Source organism: Salvelinus namaycush, chromosome 24, assembly GCF_016432855.1.
Source record: "Salvelinus namaycush isolate Seneca chromosome 24, SaNama_1.0, whole genome shotgun sequence".
Lineage (NCBI taxonomy): Eukaryota > Metazoa > Chordata > Actinopteri > Salmoniformes > Salmonidae > Salvelinus > Salvelinus namaycush.
Genome location: NC_052330.1, coordinates 12,872,927 through 12,887,745, shown reverse-complemented (window position 1 = coordinate 12,887,745; position 14,819 = coordinate 12,872,927). Strand labels below are relative to the sequence as shown.

Here is a 14,819-nt window from a genome sequence, read left to right as displayed (position 1 = left end):
CAGTGGTGGCTGGTCCACTCCAGGAGTCTGAGGTACGGGAGGTTCCTCCGCCCCCTCTGGACATCGAGGGGGCCCCGGCGTACTCCGTCCATCTCATCCTGGATTCTAGGCGTCGGGCGGGGGGCCTTCAGTACCTCGTGGAGTGGGAGGGGTACGGTCCGGAGGAGAGCTGCTGGGTTCCGGTGGCTGATGTATTAGACCCTGAACTACTGCGTGAGTTCCACCCTCGCCGGCCGGATCATCCTGCGCCTCGCCCTCCGGGTCGTCCCCGAGGCCGCTGTCGACACACCGCTGGAGCCGCGCGTCAGGGGGGGTACTGTTCGGGCGGCGGTCGACATCACCGGCTTTCTAGCCATCGCCGCTCCATTTTTCATGTATCCATTTGTTTTGTCTTGTTCCATTCACACCTGGTTTTCATTCCCCAATCAATCCATATGTATTTATTCCTCTGTTCCCCATCATGTCTTTGTGTAAGATTGTTTGTGTTTCGTGTATTTTGGAATTGTGGATATTGTTCCGCGCATTACTTTTTGTCTATGTTCCGTGTTTGGGCACATTTTATGTTACTTTGTGCTGTCATTTTGGACCGGAATAAAAAGTGCGCCTGTTCAATACACTCTGCTCTCATGCACCTGACTTCGCCTCCAATACACACTCCTAACATTCTCTCTACTATTATTCTGACAATTCACATTGTTAAAATAAAGTGGTGATCCTAACTGACCTAAGACAGGGACATTTTACTAGGATTAAATGTCAGGAATTGTGAAAAACTGAGTTTAAATGTATTTGGCTAAGGTGTATGTAAACTTCCGACTTCAACTGTATCTGTGTATGAGAAGTGGCATTTTTTCTATGCTACATACTGTATATCCTTCTAACTCCCTGGGGAATTCCTATATGGAGTAAGTACATTAAGTGCACAACACCTCCAATGTAGTTGAGGTTGTCATAAATAACATGTTTGATTGATTAAACACACAGAGAGCTGAAATGTAAAGCTACAGGCAAGTTTTAGCTGGTCGTAGAATATCTCAGAGGAGCTGGGAATGTTAAAAATGCTTCAAAAGGGTTGTGATATTTTCAAGAAGCTGATTGTATTCTAGGGAATTGGATATATTTACTAGCAGAAAAAAACAGTGCATGTTGTTTTTACCACATTTCCCCCATAAAAATATATACTACCGTTCAAAGTTTGAGGTCACTTAGAAATGTCCTTGTTTTTGAAAGAAAATCATAATTTTCTGTCCATTAAAATAACATCAAATTGATCAGAAATACAGTGTAGACATTGTTAATGTTGTAAATGACTATTGTAGCTGGAAATGGCAGATATTTTATGGAATATCTACATAGGCGTACAGAGGCCCATTATCAGCAATCATCAATCCTGTGTTCCAATGGCACGTTGTGTTAGCTAATCCAAGTTTATAATTTTAAAAGGCTAATTGATCATTAGAAAACCCTTTTGCAATTATGTTAGCACAGCTGAAAACTGTTGTTCTGATTAAGGAAGCAATAAAACTGGCCTTTAGACTAGTTGAGTTTCTAGAGCATCAGCATTTGTGGGTTCGATTACAGGCTCAAAATGGCCAGAAACAAATAACTTTCTTCAGACACAAAGAACTTTCTTCTGAAACTCGTCAGTCTATTCTTGTTCTGAGAAATGAAGGCTATTCCATGCGAGAAATTCCAAGAAACTGAAGATCTCGTACAACGCTGTGTACTACTCCCTTCACAGAACAGCGCAAACTGGCTCTAACCAGAATAGAAAGAGGAGTGGGAGGCCCCGGTGCACAACTGAGCAAGAGGACAAGTACATTAGAGTGTCTAGTTTGAGAAACAGACTCATCACAAGTCCTCAACTGGCAGCTTCATTAAATAGTACCCGCAAAACACCAGTCTCAATGTCAACAGTGAAGAGGCGACTCCGGGATGCTGGCCTTCTAGGCAGAGATTCTCTGTCCAGTGTTCGTTTACCCATGTTAATAATTTATTTTTATTGGCAAGTCTGAGATATGTCTTTTTCTTTGCAACTCTGCCTAGAAGGCCAGCATCCCGGAGTCGCCTCTTCACTGTTGACGTTGAGACTGGGGTTTTGCGGGTACTATTTAATGAAGCTGCCAGTTGAGAACTTGTGAGGCATATTATTTTAATGGACAAAAATGTGCTTTTCTTTCAAAAACAAGGACATTTCTAACTGACCCCAAACTTTTGAGCTGTGAGCTGGAGTTTGGCATGTTATTTTTGGCGTGTTATTTTTTTGGTGTGCAACCCACAAACCTTAAACTCATTCTGCAGTTTAGTATCAGGTTCTATTTACCAGAGTAAGAACTCGACAGACACTATGAAAGCTTAAACCAAGTTTATTCTTCCCAAAGGATCGAACATCTGAATTAACAAAAACATATTCACACAAGCACTGATATTTAACCCTTTCTCCTCTGCTGAGTCTCCTCCTACACATCTGAACAGCCATTAATTCTCTGTTGCTAGACAGAACCTTAGTGATATCTGTTCTTCCTCACTTCATCTGACCTGACCTCTACCCCAAAGTGCTCACTAGTCCCCAACTCACGGCTGTCATGGTGACTGGTACCAGACTGTGTCTGTCCTCCTCCCATAGGATCCCTGATGGCTAACGATAACATATCCTGACATAATGTAAATGTTATACATTCCCCTTTCTCCCTCAGTGGCATGAATAAGTACATTTCAAGAAATCAGAACCCAACACTATCCAGTTCAGATAAGTCTGAGATGACAGACTGATTTTCCAGGGTATTTTTTTCAAAGCCAAATGAAGGACATTACCTATTTCAACCTATTCTAAGTTTTTCCAATCATATTGCAAATACATTATCAGTTGCTTTTTGATAGATCGTCATGATTATAGAAAAACAGGAGTAAATTATTAACTTATTTAAATATCCAGGAGTGTTTTGTCAAAACTGGATCCAGAGCTGGTTAACAGGAACTAGTTACAGAACTCCAGTATAATTATCACAACCCTTTAAAGTACGAAGGCAATTAGAATTGTTGCTTGGTTCTGTTTCTCTTCATTTTACACTGTATTCTGTTGAGTACATGAATCCTCATTTACATAACAAGTTTACCCAGAAGTCAGTACTGAACTTTGTCCATCTTTTCTTTTTTATTAATACAGAATTTAAATTGTGTTGATATGTGATTCACCTTATCATGTGAATTATAGAGAGCATTCTTCCAAATAAAGATGGAAGAGAGCAGAGGAACCTCTCTCCTATCAAAGAGGAAGCTGCAGAGCAGGGGGAAGACAAAGAAGTCTGTACTGTCAGCCCATTTGGGACACGTAGACAGCCACCCAGAAACCCAGAGGACAGGTACTGAAATGATATTTCTATTCAACATGTATCACCTTTCAAATCAAATCAAAAATCAAATTTTATTGGTCACGTACACATATTTTACTGTCAGCTAATGATAGTGAAGAATCCACAAGTGAGTTGTGGTCATTTGATATTCCATACCATTTTTCTATTGAAGACCCATTAGGCCTGCTGTCAAAGAGAGAGAGAAAACCTTTCAGGAATTTGTGGAGGAACAGCTGAAAGTTGATGAATATGCACAGCAAAACAACAAGCAGGTATGGAGAGCATAGAGGATTTGCATATGGCCTACTTTCAGAGTAGTTCATGCCCTGACCATTATACGTAATCTATTCATTACACTTTGTACTCATGTCATCTAAAATAAGTTATCTACTGTATCTAAGCAGCTGGTCCCTTTTCAGGACAGCAGGGAGGCCAGGAGAGTCGCAGAGGGGAGATACTTCCTGAAGAAAGGGAAGGGCGTGTCCCGGATAGAGAGGGGTAAGGACAGTGTGCAGCAGAAGACCTGGCGAAGGGCCTCCCTCTCCCTCAGCCAGCAGCCCAGGAAGGTGAGTTGTGGCAGCCAGCAGAGACGCTCATCAGCCCCCTCCCTGCAGCTCAGTGACAGGACCGGACACAGGGTCAAGCCTTTACTGATCTCCCAGAGGAGCTGCCCTGCTCTGACTGAGTCCTGGGAAAAGACAACAGGACCTGCCACACGAGAGAGAGACAACAGAGTTAATCAAACGGCCAGACATAAGAGGACACCAAAGCCCACAGAAAATACTCAAAGCAAGGCCACTGAAAACACTGCATCTAGTGTTGATACTAGAGAGAGGAGAGATCTGTTGGGCATTACAACATCCCGTAAACGGCTTGTGAGATCGCCGTGTTTGACCTCCGTGGAGCTAAGTGATGAGGTGGTGTCACAGAATCATGTGTATGCTGCTATGAGGGACCTTGTCCATAAACAACTTGAGGTGAAGGAGCCACATTTGGCATTGCAGCCTTTTGATAGTACTACACAGCCAAACAACATGGGCCAACCTAAGGTCAAACCTCAGGCAGTAAATGTTGGCTTCAAGACAGTCAACGACCACATAGTTAGAGTCACTGACAATGGGCCGGTCTCATCAGGGACTGCGGATGGGGAAAATGTCACACACTCCAATTTCACCAATATTTCAAAATCTCAAAGCGGGTCTACAGCAGTGATGTCTCTCCTATCTCTGAGTAGTTCTAACAGTGACGAGGACGAGGACAACCCTAACTCTCAGTGCCACCAGCAGCCCACCCTCCCGTCTCCCCCACGGCTCGGACACAAGGACCAGAACCTGGACCTGTCCGATGGTGACTACGCCAGCGATGCCCCCAGCGAGGCTGGGGATAGCCTGCCCTCCAGACCTTTTCTCACCCACGGACCCACTCGCCACCACCACCACCACCCATCTAGCTCCTGCTCCAGCAGTGACAGTGACACAGAGCTCCGGGACATAAACTGGCACAAGACAGAACCACGTCCATTGTACCCACAGTCTGCAAGGAAAACAAGCACAGAGAGAGCCCTGCCACTGGGGAGCAGCAGCAGCAGGGGAACAGACATAAAGTCAAAACGTCCCTCCTCTGCAGAGCTCAAACCCAGCATAGTCCCTAAAGTAACAGCTAGAACTAAAGAGACCGTGAAGAGCAGACATCACCAGGGGTCCAAGCGGGGTGAGTGTACTGTTTATTTTGGCTCGACTAACTATGTAATTGAACTGCTATAATGAAGAACACAGACATGAATCATGTAATAATGTATACCAGTTTACATGCTACATGATATGTTTTTCTTTGAAGAGGTCTTCTCTCTACTAACAGTCACTTTAACCTCCTTCAAGCAAATCAGACCGTGTCAAAGCCACACAGCAGTAATCTATTTGGAATAAAAGCAGAAGAGAATCATGATTTGTTGGACAAGATGAAAACGGAACAAGAGAGAGCAATGGAACTCCTCAGGTAAAATGTACAGGGACAGTTTGGTTAGTTTTCATAATGTGATGCCCCGGAAAATGTGTCTGTGCCGTATCTGATTGTGATGACGTGCTGGAGAAATGAAACACAAATTATGTAAAAACCACTGATGATATATGATCCACGAGATTATAAAGAATTTGAGCACTTCTGGAATTGCAATATCAGAAACCTATCATGTTCTTCATCAGAAATTTATTTTTTTCTTTCATTTCCACTGAAATGTGGGTTTTACACAGAAAGAGAATGGACCAAATAGAGTGCTGTGACAGAGATGGCCACCACAGCAGTTATGGATCCCCATTCGCCCATACAGAAGGCCAGGTGTTGAAGAATCAACCGTTTTCTCCTAAACTAGACGTTGGTGATGGTCAGGTAAAGTCATTATGTGACTGATCTTAATAGACCTTAGTAAAACAAATTTGTCCATCAGAATCTCATAAAGCCTTGAGGCCTAAAACAACCTACTATATGTCACCCAGCTGGTATCGATATAACGTAATATGTGAGTGAGTAATGAATGTCCGTGAGGTGCACATAAGTCGCGGAGCGTCATAGGAGTCAGGTGCATTCTGTCTCAGCGCCTATCAGTTTCCTACTGACCAACATTAACATGGTACAGAGCGATGCATTTCCTGTCTCATACGGTGTGAATAAGACAGTGTTACCTTTTTATGACTGAATCAAACGCATCCCCTTTGCTTGTCCTGACCTGATGATACCGATGAAGGATCTTCATTTAATCACTCTTTTGTTGCTGCAAATTTTCCTGCGCCGCAAGAAATGCAGATGAGCTTTGTGATTTCCATAAATTCACTGAAAACCCGCTCTAACGCACGGTTATATTAACAGTATTGCACTTTCATGTAGCCTACTTTTGTCCAGCTAATAGCCTAACTACCCATCAAGCAACATTATGGACTAAACGTACAAAAAACATGCAGGATTATTTTTGCTACAACAATACTGGTCAAATTAAGATCCCACATCTGTAACAGTTTATAACATACAGCTTTATAAACAAACACCCAACACCCAACGAACACCCAACATCCAAACTGTGAACATGAGTCAAATGTCCACCATATTGGTTGGTTTGTCTCACTTTCATCCAGGGTGTGTGTGTGTGTTTGTGCGTGGGTGTCTTCATGTCTGTGCGTGTGTGTGTGTGTGTGCATGCGTGTGAACTCAGGATCTCAGGCAGCAGATTCTAGCTCTTCAGGAGCAGTTCTCTAAGAGGGAGTCCCACTGGTCCCAGGCTCATCATCTGCTGCAGAACCAGGTGGAAGCCCTGACCAGAGAGAATGTGGAGCTGCGTGACAAGCTCAGTGCTCCTGAACACGGCCACCAAGAGGCAGGGAGGAGTCCTGACAGAGTCACTGCATCTCACATAGGGGCAGAGAGCGCTGTAAGAAGACATACTGTACCTGAGTAATAACCCATTACTAACCCATTCCATACTTTAAGTCAGTTAATACAATAACTTGTAACACTTCTCTTATCTACTAATGACGTCAATACTTTCTGACCTCATCAGTGTTCTGTGTCCAAAAATTATCAGTCATCAGTGGTATCAAGGTGTCAGTAGCGCTCATTGTCTATCAGTATATAATCCATATGCCCAGGTGTCTGAGGATATTCATAGAGCTACTAGTCAGAGGATAAGGGAGAGGAGATCTTCAAGTTGTTCCAGTCACAGTGGAAACCCAGCCAGAAGGTCAACAGTTGGCAGTTTTCCAGCTGCAAAGTCCAAGGTGCAGGTACTGTATACAGTATCGCTACAGACCATATGAAAGCCAAGGCTCGCAGTTTTATCCTAACAGGAAATAGCTTTTGGGCTGTATTTCTAAGAGATTTAACTGTATATTTGAGCAGAAATCATTTGAAAAGTTTACAGAAACCAACCGACAGCTCCCCTCTGTGCTCATAATTTTCCATTGATCAAACAGAGCTGGTTTACTTCCTGCTCAACTGATCTAAGATCAGCCCTTTCTACCTCACTCAGTCCTAACTAGGGTTGCAACATTCTGGGAACTTTCAATAAATGTCCTAGTTTTCCAGAAATCCGGAATCATCCAACCGGGATTTCAGGGAAAACCAAGGAATTTATTGAAAGTTCATGGAATTTTGTAACACTAGTCCTAACCTTTTCAATTATGAAAGAACAGTTCACAACATTCCCTGAAGTAACTACACTAATACAGTAGATAGAGAGGCATCATCCAGAATATTGGATGTTATAATATGTCTATAATATGGATATTTGTTCCTCAGATTCCTGAACAAAGAAAATTGTCACATATGGTTTCTGAACCAGCTCCTTCAGTCGTCCACAGCAGAAGTGCTACTCCTTCATTCAACAAACCACCTGTCCAGAAGAGTGCAGCATACAGTAAAATGGACACAGTCAGTATGAATCTTACAATCAGTCTGGCAAACAATCAAGTAATGCATTCTGTTTAAAACAAACATAGAAACCTGAAGGCAATTGATTTTTGTACAGTACTATATATTCCATGTGATTCAGATCAACCTGACATTGTATTCTCAGCTCATTTACCATTTTAGAGGTATATGTTGTATTTTATCTCAAGTTTTGTCAGAGATAGACGTCTCTGTCTGACTGCAGTCAACTTGTTAGGCTAAATGTAATAAGTATCAAGTATAAAATGTGTTCTGAAGTGGTCTTTAAGCACCCCACTAATAATTTATAGCGATTTACAATGGGCCGTGTCAGATTAGTGACTCTGCCCATTATTAATTATTTATACTGTGTAATGAATATACTCATTGGCAATTCTAAGAAACTTAAGTGTTAAAACCTGATTTTACTTTTCAATAGTTTTTCCTTCTTCATAATGTATGAACACTTTTGCAGGTTCAATAATAGATGGAACAAGCACAGTTAAAATGCAATTTCATCCAAACTGGACAAAAGGTTGTCTTTAAAACTGCATGTGACACTTTCATAGGGCATCAAGGCCAGCTAAACATATTGTATATTGCAAACGACAATGTCTAATGTCCCTTATTAACAATTTAGACCAACGGATGTTCTCTTCCTCATAAGAAGCATGAAAGAGGGGGCTAGTGTTTATAATTATCATGTGACTTGATTCTTTTTTTAGCCTTATCACAACTATCCCACCAATGCTCAAAGCACAAGGGATTGGGGACCTGCCTCCTTAAGTAAGTACTCTAGTCTGTTCTGTGCTTACTATACATTCAATCAATTGATTTGGCAATGATGTTAATTTCATTCACAACAGGCCTTTCATCAAATTCAGTCAGTTTTGAGGACACCCATCGCACAAATGACTGTCTCTTAAAGCAGCGTAAGAGCAACAGAGATCAGGTACATATGTCTGTAACATGGTGCTTAGACAGCATCAGTCGATTGTAACACACTGCTACATGTAACAAACAACCACTATGAAATAGCCCACTAATTCTCGCTGTCCTCAGGGTTTGGGTTGGTCAGTGGAAAAGGAGACGGATGCGAAAGGTCGACAGAGCAGGAGCGCCACACCATCAGTCAGCAAATACTCCAGCTCAGAGTCAGAACACAGGGTAATGAAGCCTAGCAGAGGTTCTGATGTGTATAGTAATCTACTAAAGTTACTGAAATAACCAGTTCTACATAGGTAGATTGTTATTTTGCTCACTTCAAACATTTTAGTAATTTAGCAGACGCTTTTATCCAGAGCGACTTACAGGAGCAATTTGGGTTAAGCGCCTTGCTCAAGGGCACTCTTACTACATTTGCACACACTGTACAGTACATTGATTTTTCTGCTGTGTTATTGACTGTACCCCATGTGTAACTCTGTGTTGTAGTTTTTGTCGCACTGCTTTGCTTTATCTTGGCCAGGTCGCAGTTGTAAATGAGAACATGTTCTCAAATGGCCTACCTGGTTAAATAAAGGTGAAATAAAAAATATGAAAATCGTAAGATTTTTCACCTATTGTAGCCGGCTCGGGGATTCGAACCAGCGACCTTTCGGTTACTGTCCCAAAACTCTTAACTGCTAGGCTACCTTTTTGGATGGCTGTGTTTCTGAGATACTATAGTTCCTTGCCAAGGTCTTGGGCCATCTTGGACAGCTTTAACAATCCCTAATTTGTTATTACAGGAACCACGTTTGAATCCAGGAGCGATGAGTGGTAACTCCACCCACACAACACACAATGGCATAAACAATGACGTGTGTGAAGAAATACACTATCCAGATGGTAAGGTAGGAAAATTCCCCTATGTTGTTATTTCTTTGAACAAGTACTGTATGAAGTATATCATTTTCTGCCCTTTCATTGAAGTTTAATTTCAGCAATTCCAAAGTATCCCACTAACAGAGTTACCACTCATAGTGAAACAATAATAATGCACCAACTTGCCATGATATTGCTCTGATACACAGATAGAACAACTTTTCTCCAATGGCTGGCGTGTATTTACATTCCGCAATGGAACTAGAAAAGAGATCACTGCTGACCAGAAGTCAGTAACTGTCACATTCTTCAATGGAGATGTCAAACACATACTGGCAGATGGGAAAGTGGTGAGTAATGTGTCGTACTGGGGACTATGCCAGTATTTAAACTGAAACTAATGCCTTAAAGCTGGAATCCTTAATTAGTGAAACTGCCATGTCCATTTGGGATATTACAACAACAAAGAAATTACTGCAAACAACAACAAAAAATCCCCTCGGACATCATTGCACACGTAAAAGAACAGCAGAATATGTCATGCAGTTTTTTACTTCGTTGCCGGACGCTCCTCTTCTTCATTTCATTAACAAAATAAAAACAATAACAAAGGCACTGGGGGGGGGGGGATTTTTTATAACTCCATTGTTTCTCTTTGATAGGTGTACTACTATGCTGATGCACAGACAACTCACACCACATACCCAACTGGTTTGGAGGTCCTGCAATTTCCAAACAAGCAGATGGGTAATATTTTTAACAAAGCTCTAATCTGATATACACTAAATGGCCAAAGGTATGTGGACAACGCTTCAAATGAGTGGATTCGGCTATTTCAGCCACACCCGTTGCTGACAGGTGTATAAAATCAAGCACACAACCATGCAATCTCCATAGACAAACATTGACAGTAGAATGGCCCCTACTGAAGACCTCAGCGATTTTCAACGTGGCACCATCATAGGATGCCACCTTTCCAACAAGTCAGTTCGTCAAATTTCTGCCCTGCTAGAGCAGCCCAATTGGCTCAGCGGTGAAGCTGTAGGTCACACAAGCTCACAGAACAGGACCGCCGAATGCTGAAGCACGTAGCGCGCAAAAATCGACTGCCTCAGAGAGCAACATCAGCACAAGAACTGTTCATCGGGAGCTTCGTGAAATGGGTTTCCATGGCCAAGCAGCCGCACACAAGCCTAAGATAACCATGCGCAATGCCAAGTGTCGGCTGGAATGGTGTAAAGCTCGCCGCAATTGGACTCTGGAGCATTGGAAACACTTTCTCTGGAGTGATGAATCACGCTTCACCATCTGGCAGTCCGACGGACAAATCTGGGTTTGGCGGATGCCAGGAGAACATTACCAGCCAGAATGCATAGTGCCAACTGTAAAGTTTGGTGGAGGAGGAATAATGGTGGGGCTGTATTTCATGGTTCGGGCTAGGCCCCTTAGTTACACCATACAATGACAATCTAGACCAGGTATTCCCAAACCAGGGGTACGCGCAATGCTGTCGGAGCTACGCCAAATAAAAATGTGATTCACATATTATTTATTTTAATGTTTTTATCATTTTTTTACTTTTTTTCTTCTTCACATTTTCAAACAGTCCATTTATATTTTCCAACGGGGCTATACATTTGGGTGAGGTTTTTTCTCGCCTGAGTAGTCTCGTTTCACTGCCAAAAATAAAAAATAAACCATCTAGTGTTCAGCGAAATAACAACACATTGTCAAATACAGGTAGCCTAGTCAAATAATTAACATCCAATCACATTAACCGTTACTCTCTCGCGGAAATTTCACTAACGGTCCATATGTAGCCAAACGTAGCTGCTGCTCATGTTGGTATCTGTACTGATGGCGCAAAAGCCATGACAGGGAGACATAGTGGAGTGGTAACGCACGTGCAAGCAGTTGCTCCCGACGCCACTTGGGTACACTGCAGCTTCCACCGAGAGGCTCTTGCTGCAAAGGGAATGCCTGACAGCTTGAAAGACGTTTTGGACACTACAGTGAAAATGGTTAACTTTGTTAAAGCAAGGCCCCTGAACTCTCGTGTATTTTCTGCACTATGCAATGATGGGCAGCGACCATGTAACGCTTTCACAACATACAGAAAGTACGCTGGTTATCAAGGGGCAAAGTATTAATACGTTTTTTTTATTGAGAGACGCGCTTAAAGTTTTCTTTACTGACCAAAATGTTCACTTGTCTGACCGCTTGCATGATGACGAGTTTCTCACACGACTGGCCTATCGGGGTGATGTTTTTTCTCGCCTGAATGATCTGAATTTAGGATTACAGGGACTCTTCGCAACTATATTCAATGTGCGTGACAAAATTGAGGCTATGATTAAGAAGTTGGAGCTCTTCTCTGTCTGCATTAACAAGGACAACACACAGGTCTTTCCATCATTGTATGATTTTTTTGTGTGCAAATGAACCCAAGCTTACGGACAATGTCAAATGTGATATAGCGAAGGTACTTTCCTGAAACGGATGACACAAACAACTGGATTCGTTATTCCTTTCATGCCCTGCCTCCAGTCCACTTACCGATATCTGAACAAGAGAGCCTCATCGAAATTGCAACAAGCAGTTCTGTGAAAATGTTATTTAATCAAAAGCCACTGCCAGATTTCTGGATTGGGCTGAGCTCAAAGTATCCTGCCTTGGCAAATCGCGCTGTTAAGACACTGATGTCCTTTGCAACCACGTACCTATGTGAGAGTGGACTCTCGGCCCTTGCTAGCATGAAAACTAAATACAGGCACAGACTGTGTGTGGAAAATTATTTAAGATTGAGACTCTCTCCAATACATCCCAACATTGCAGAGTTATGTGTAAGCACACCCTTCTTATTAACCTGTGGTGAGTTATTCACAATTTTCGATGAACAAATAAGGTTTTATATGTAAGATGGTTAAATAAAGAGCAATATTATTGATTACTATTATATTAATATTTGTGCCCTGGTCCTATATCAAATCAAATCAAATGTATTTATATAGCCCTTCTTACATCAGCTGATATCTCAAAGTGCTGTACAGAAACCCAGCCTAAAACCCCAAACAGCAAGCAATGCAGGTGTAGAAGCACAGTGGCTAGGAAAAACTCCCTAGAAAGGCCAAAACCTAGGAAGAAACCTAGAGAGAAACCAGGCTATGAGGGGTGGCCAGTCCTCTTCTGGCTGTGCCGGGTGGAGATTATAACAGAACATGGCCAAGATGTTCAAATGTTCATAAATGACCAGCATGGTCAAATAATAATAATCACAGTAGTTGTCAAGGGTGCAACAAGTCAGCACCTCAGGAGTAAATGTCAGTTGGCTTTTCATAGCCGATCATTGAGAGTATCTCTACCGCTCCTGCTGTCTCTAGAGATTTGAAAACAGCAGGTCTGGGACAGGTAGCACGTCCGGTGAACAGGTCAGGGTTCCATAGCCACAGGCAGAACAGTTGAAACTGGAGCAGCAGCACGGCCAGGTGGACTGGGGACAGCAAGGAGTCATCATGCCGGGTAGTCCTGAGGCATGGTACTAGGGCTCAGGTCTTCCGAGAGAGAGAAAGAAAGAGAGAATTAGAGAGAGCATACTTAAATTCACACAGGACACCGGATAAGACAGGAGAAGTCCTCCAGATATAACAGAATGACCCTAGCCCCCCGACACATAAACTACTGCAGCATAAATACTGGAGGCTGAGACAGGAGGGGTCAGGAGACACTGTGGCCCCATCCGATGATACCCCTAGACAGGGCCAAACAGGCAGGATATAACCCCACCCACTTTGCCAAAGCACAGCCCCCACACCACTAGAGGGATATCTTCAACCACCAACTTACCATCCTGAGACAAGGCCGAGTATAGCCCACAAAGATCTCCGCCACGGCACAACCCAAGGGGGGGCGCCAATCCAGACAGGAAGATCACTTCAGTGACTCAACCCACTCAAGTGACGCACCCCTCCTAGGGACGGCATGGAAGAGCACCAGTAAGCCAGTGACTCAGCCCCTGTAATAGGGTTAGAGGCAGAGAATCCCAGTGGAGAAAGGGGAACCGGCCAGGCAGAGACAGCAAGGGCGGTTCGTTGCTCCAGAGCCTTTCCGTTCACCTTCACACTCCTGGGCCAGACTACACTCAATCATATGACCTACTGAAAAGATGAGTCTTCAGTAAAGACTTAAAGGTTGAGACCGAGTCTGTGTCTCTCACATGGGTAGGCAGATCATTCCATAAAAATGGAGCTCTATAGGAGAAAGCCCTGCCTCCAGCTGTTTGCTTAGAAATTCTAGGGACAATTAGGAGGCCTGCGTCTTGTGACCGTAGCGTACGTGTAGGTGTGTACGGCAGGACCAAATAAGAGCTCTTTGTCTCTTCCCACGAGCCGAGTTGTGACAAAAACTCACACTCATTCTTATGTTTAATAAATGTATCGTATAGTGTGTGTGTGGCAGGCTTACAATGATAGCAAAAAAACAACATTTGAGAGTGCGCTGACCCTGCTGCTAGAGGGGGTACGCAGCTGGAGGTTGAATGTTTGAAGGGGTATGGGACTATAAAAAGTTTGGGAAACACTTTTCTAGACAATTCTGTGCTTCCAACTTTGCGGCAACAGTTTGGGGTTAGGCCCTTTCCGGTTTCAGCATGACAATGCCCCCGTGCACAAAGCGAGGTCCATACAGAAATGGTTTGTCGAAATCGATGTGGAAGAACATGACTGGCCTGCACAGAGCCCTGACCTCAACCCCATCGAACACCTTTAGGATTAATTGGAACACTGACTGCCTGCCAGGCCTAATAGCCCAACATCAGTGCCCGACATCACTAATGCTCTTGTGGCTGAATGGAAGCAAGTCCCTGCAACAATGTTCCAACATCTAGTGGAAAGCCTTCCCAGAAGAGTGGAGGCTGTTATAGCAGCAAAGGGGGCTCCATATTAATGCCCATGATTTTGGAATGAGATGTTCAACAAGCAGGTGTCCACATACATTTGGCCATGTAGTGTATATTTTCAGGGTGACCAGGCATAGACACAGATAACAAAAAATGTATTCATGTTGTCTGTAGAGAAACACCACCCTGATGGAAAGAGGGAGATCGTTTTCCCAGATCAGACGATAAAGTACCTCTATCCTGATGGCAGAGAGGAGAGCATCTTCCCAGATGGAACAGTGGTCAAGCTCTCAGAGTAAGATACACATACAGTACTTGGCTCTATTTTATGAAGGGTAAAAGTCTTAACAACT

General features: G+C 43.2%; 1 protein-coding gene across 1 annotated transcript in view; it reads left to right on the top strand.

The window, feature by feature from the left end:
• The window catches only part of si:ch211-140l13.3 (centromere protein J), a 35,298-nt gene that overhangs the window by 19,355 nt on the left and 1,124 nt on the right, over positions 1-14,819 (top strand). Inside the window, exons 6-20 of the mRNA XM_038963129.1 lie at positions 3,215-3,362; positions 3,526-3,625; positions 3,773-5,063; positions 5,231-5,348; positions 5,603-5,738; positions 6,556-6,771; positions 6,989-7,123; positions 7,638-7,769; positions 8,492-8,552; positions 8,633-8,718; positions 8,829-8,933; positions 9,497-9,601; positions 9,782-9,922; positions 10,235-10,319; positions 14,641-14,761. Coding sequence (XP_038819057.1) covers positions 3,215-3,362; positions 3,526-3,625; positions 3,773-5,063; positions 5,231-5,348; positions 5,603-5,738; positions 6,556-6,771; positions 6,989-7,123; positions 7,638-7,769; positions 8,492-8,552; positions 8,633-8,718; positions 8,829-8,933; positions 9,497-9,601; positions 9,782-9,922; positions 10,235-10,319; positions 14,641-14,761 — 2,980 coding nt within the window. The remainder of the gene's footprint in view (positions 1-3,214; positions 3,363-3,525; positions 3,626-3,772; positions 5,064-5,230; positions 5,349-5,602; positions 5,739-6,555; positions 6,772-6,988; positions 7,124-7,637; positions 7,770-8,491; positions 8,553-8,632; positions 8,719-8,828; positions 8,934-9,496; positions 9,602-9,781; positions 9,923-10,234; positions 10,320-14,640; positions 14,762-14,819) is intronic.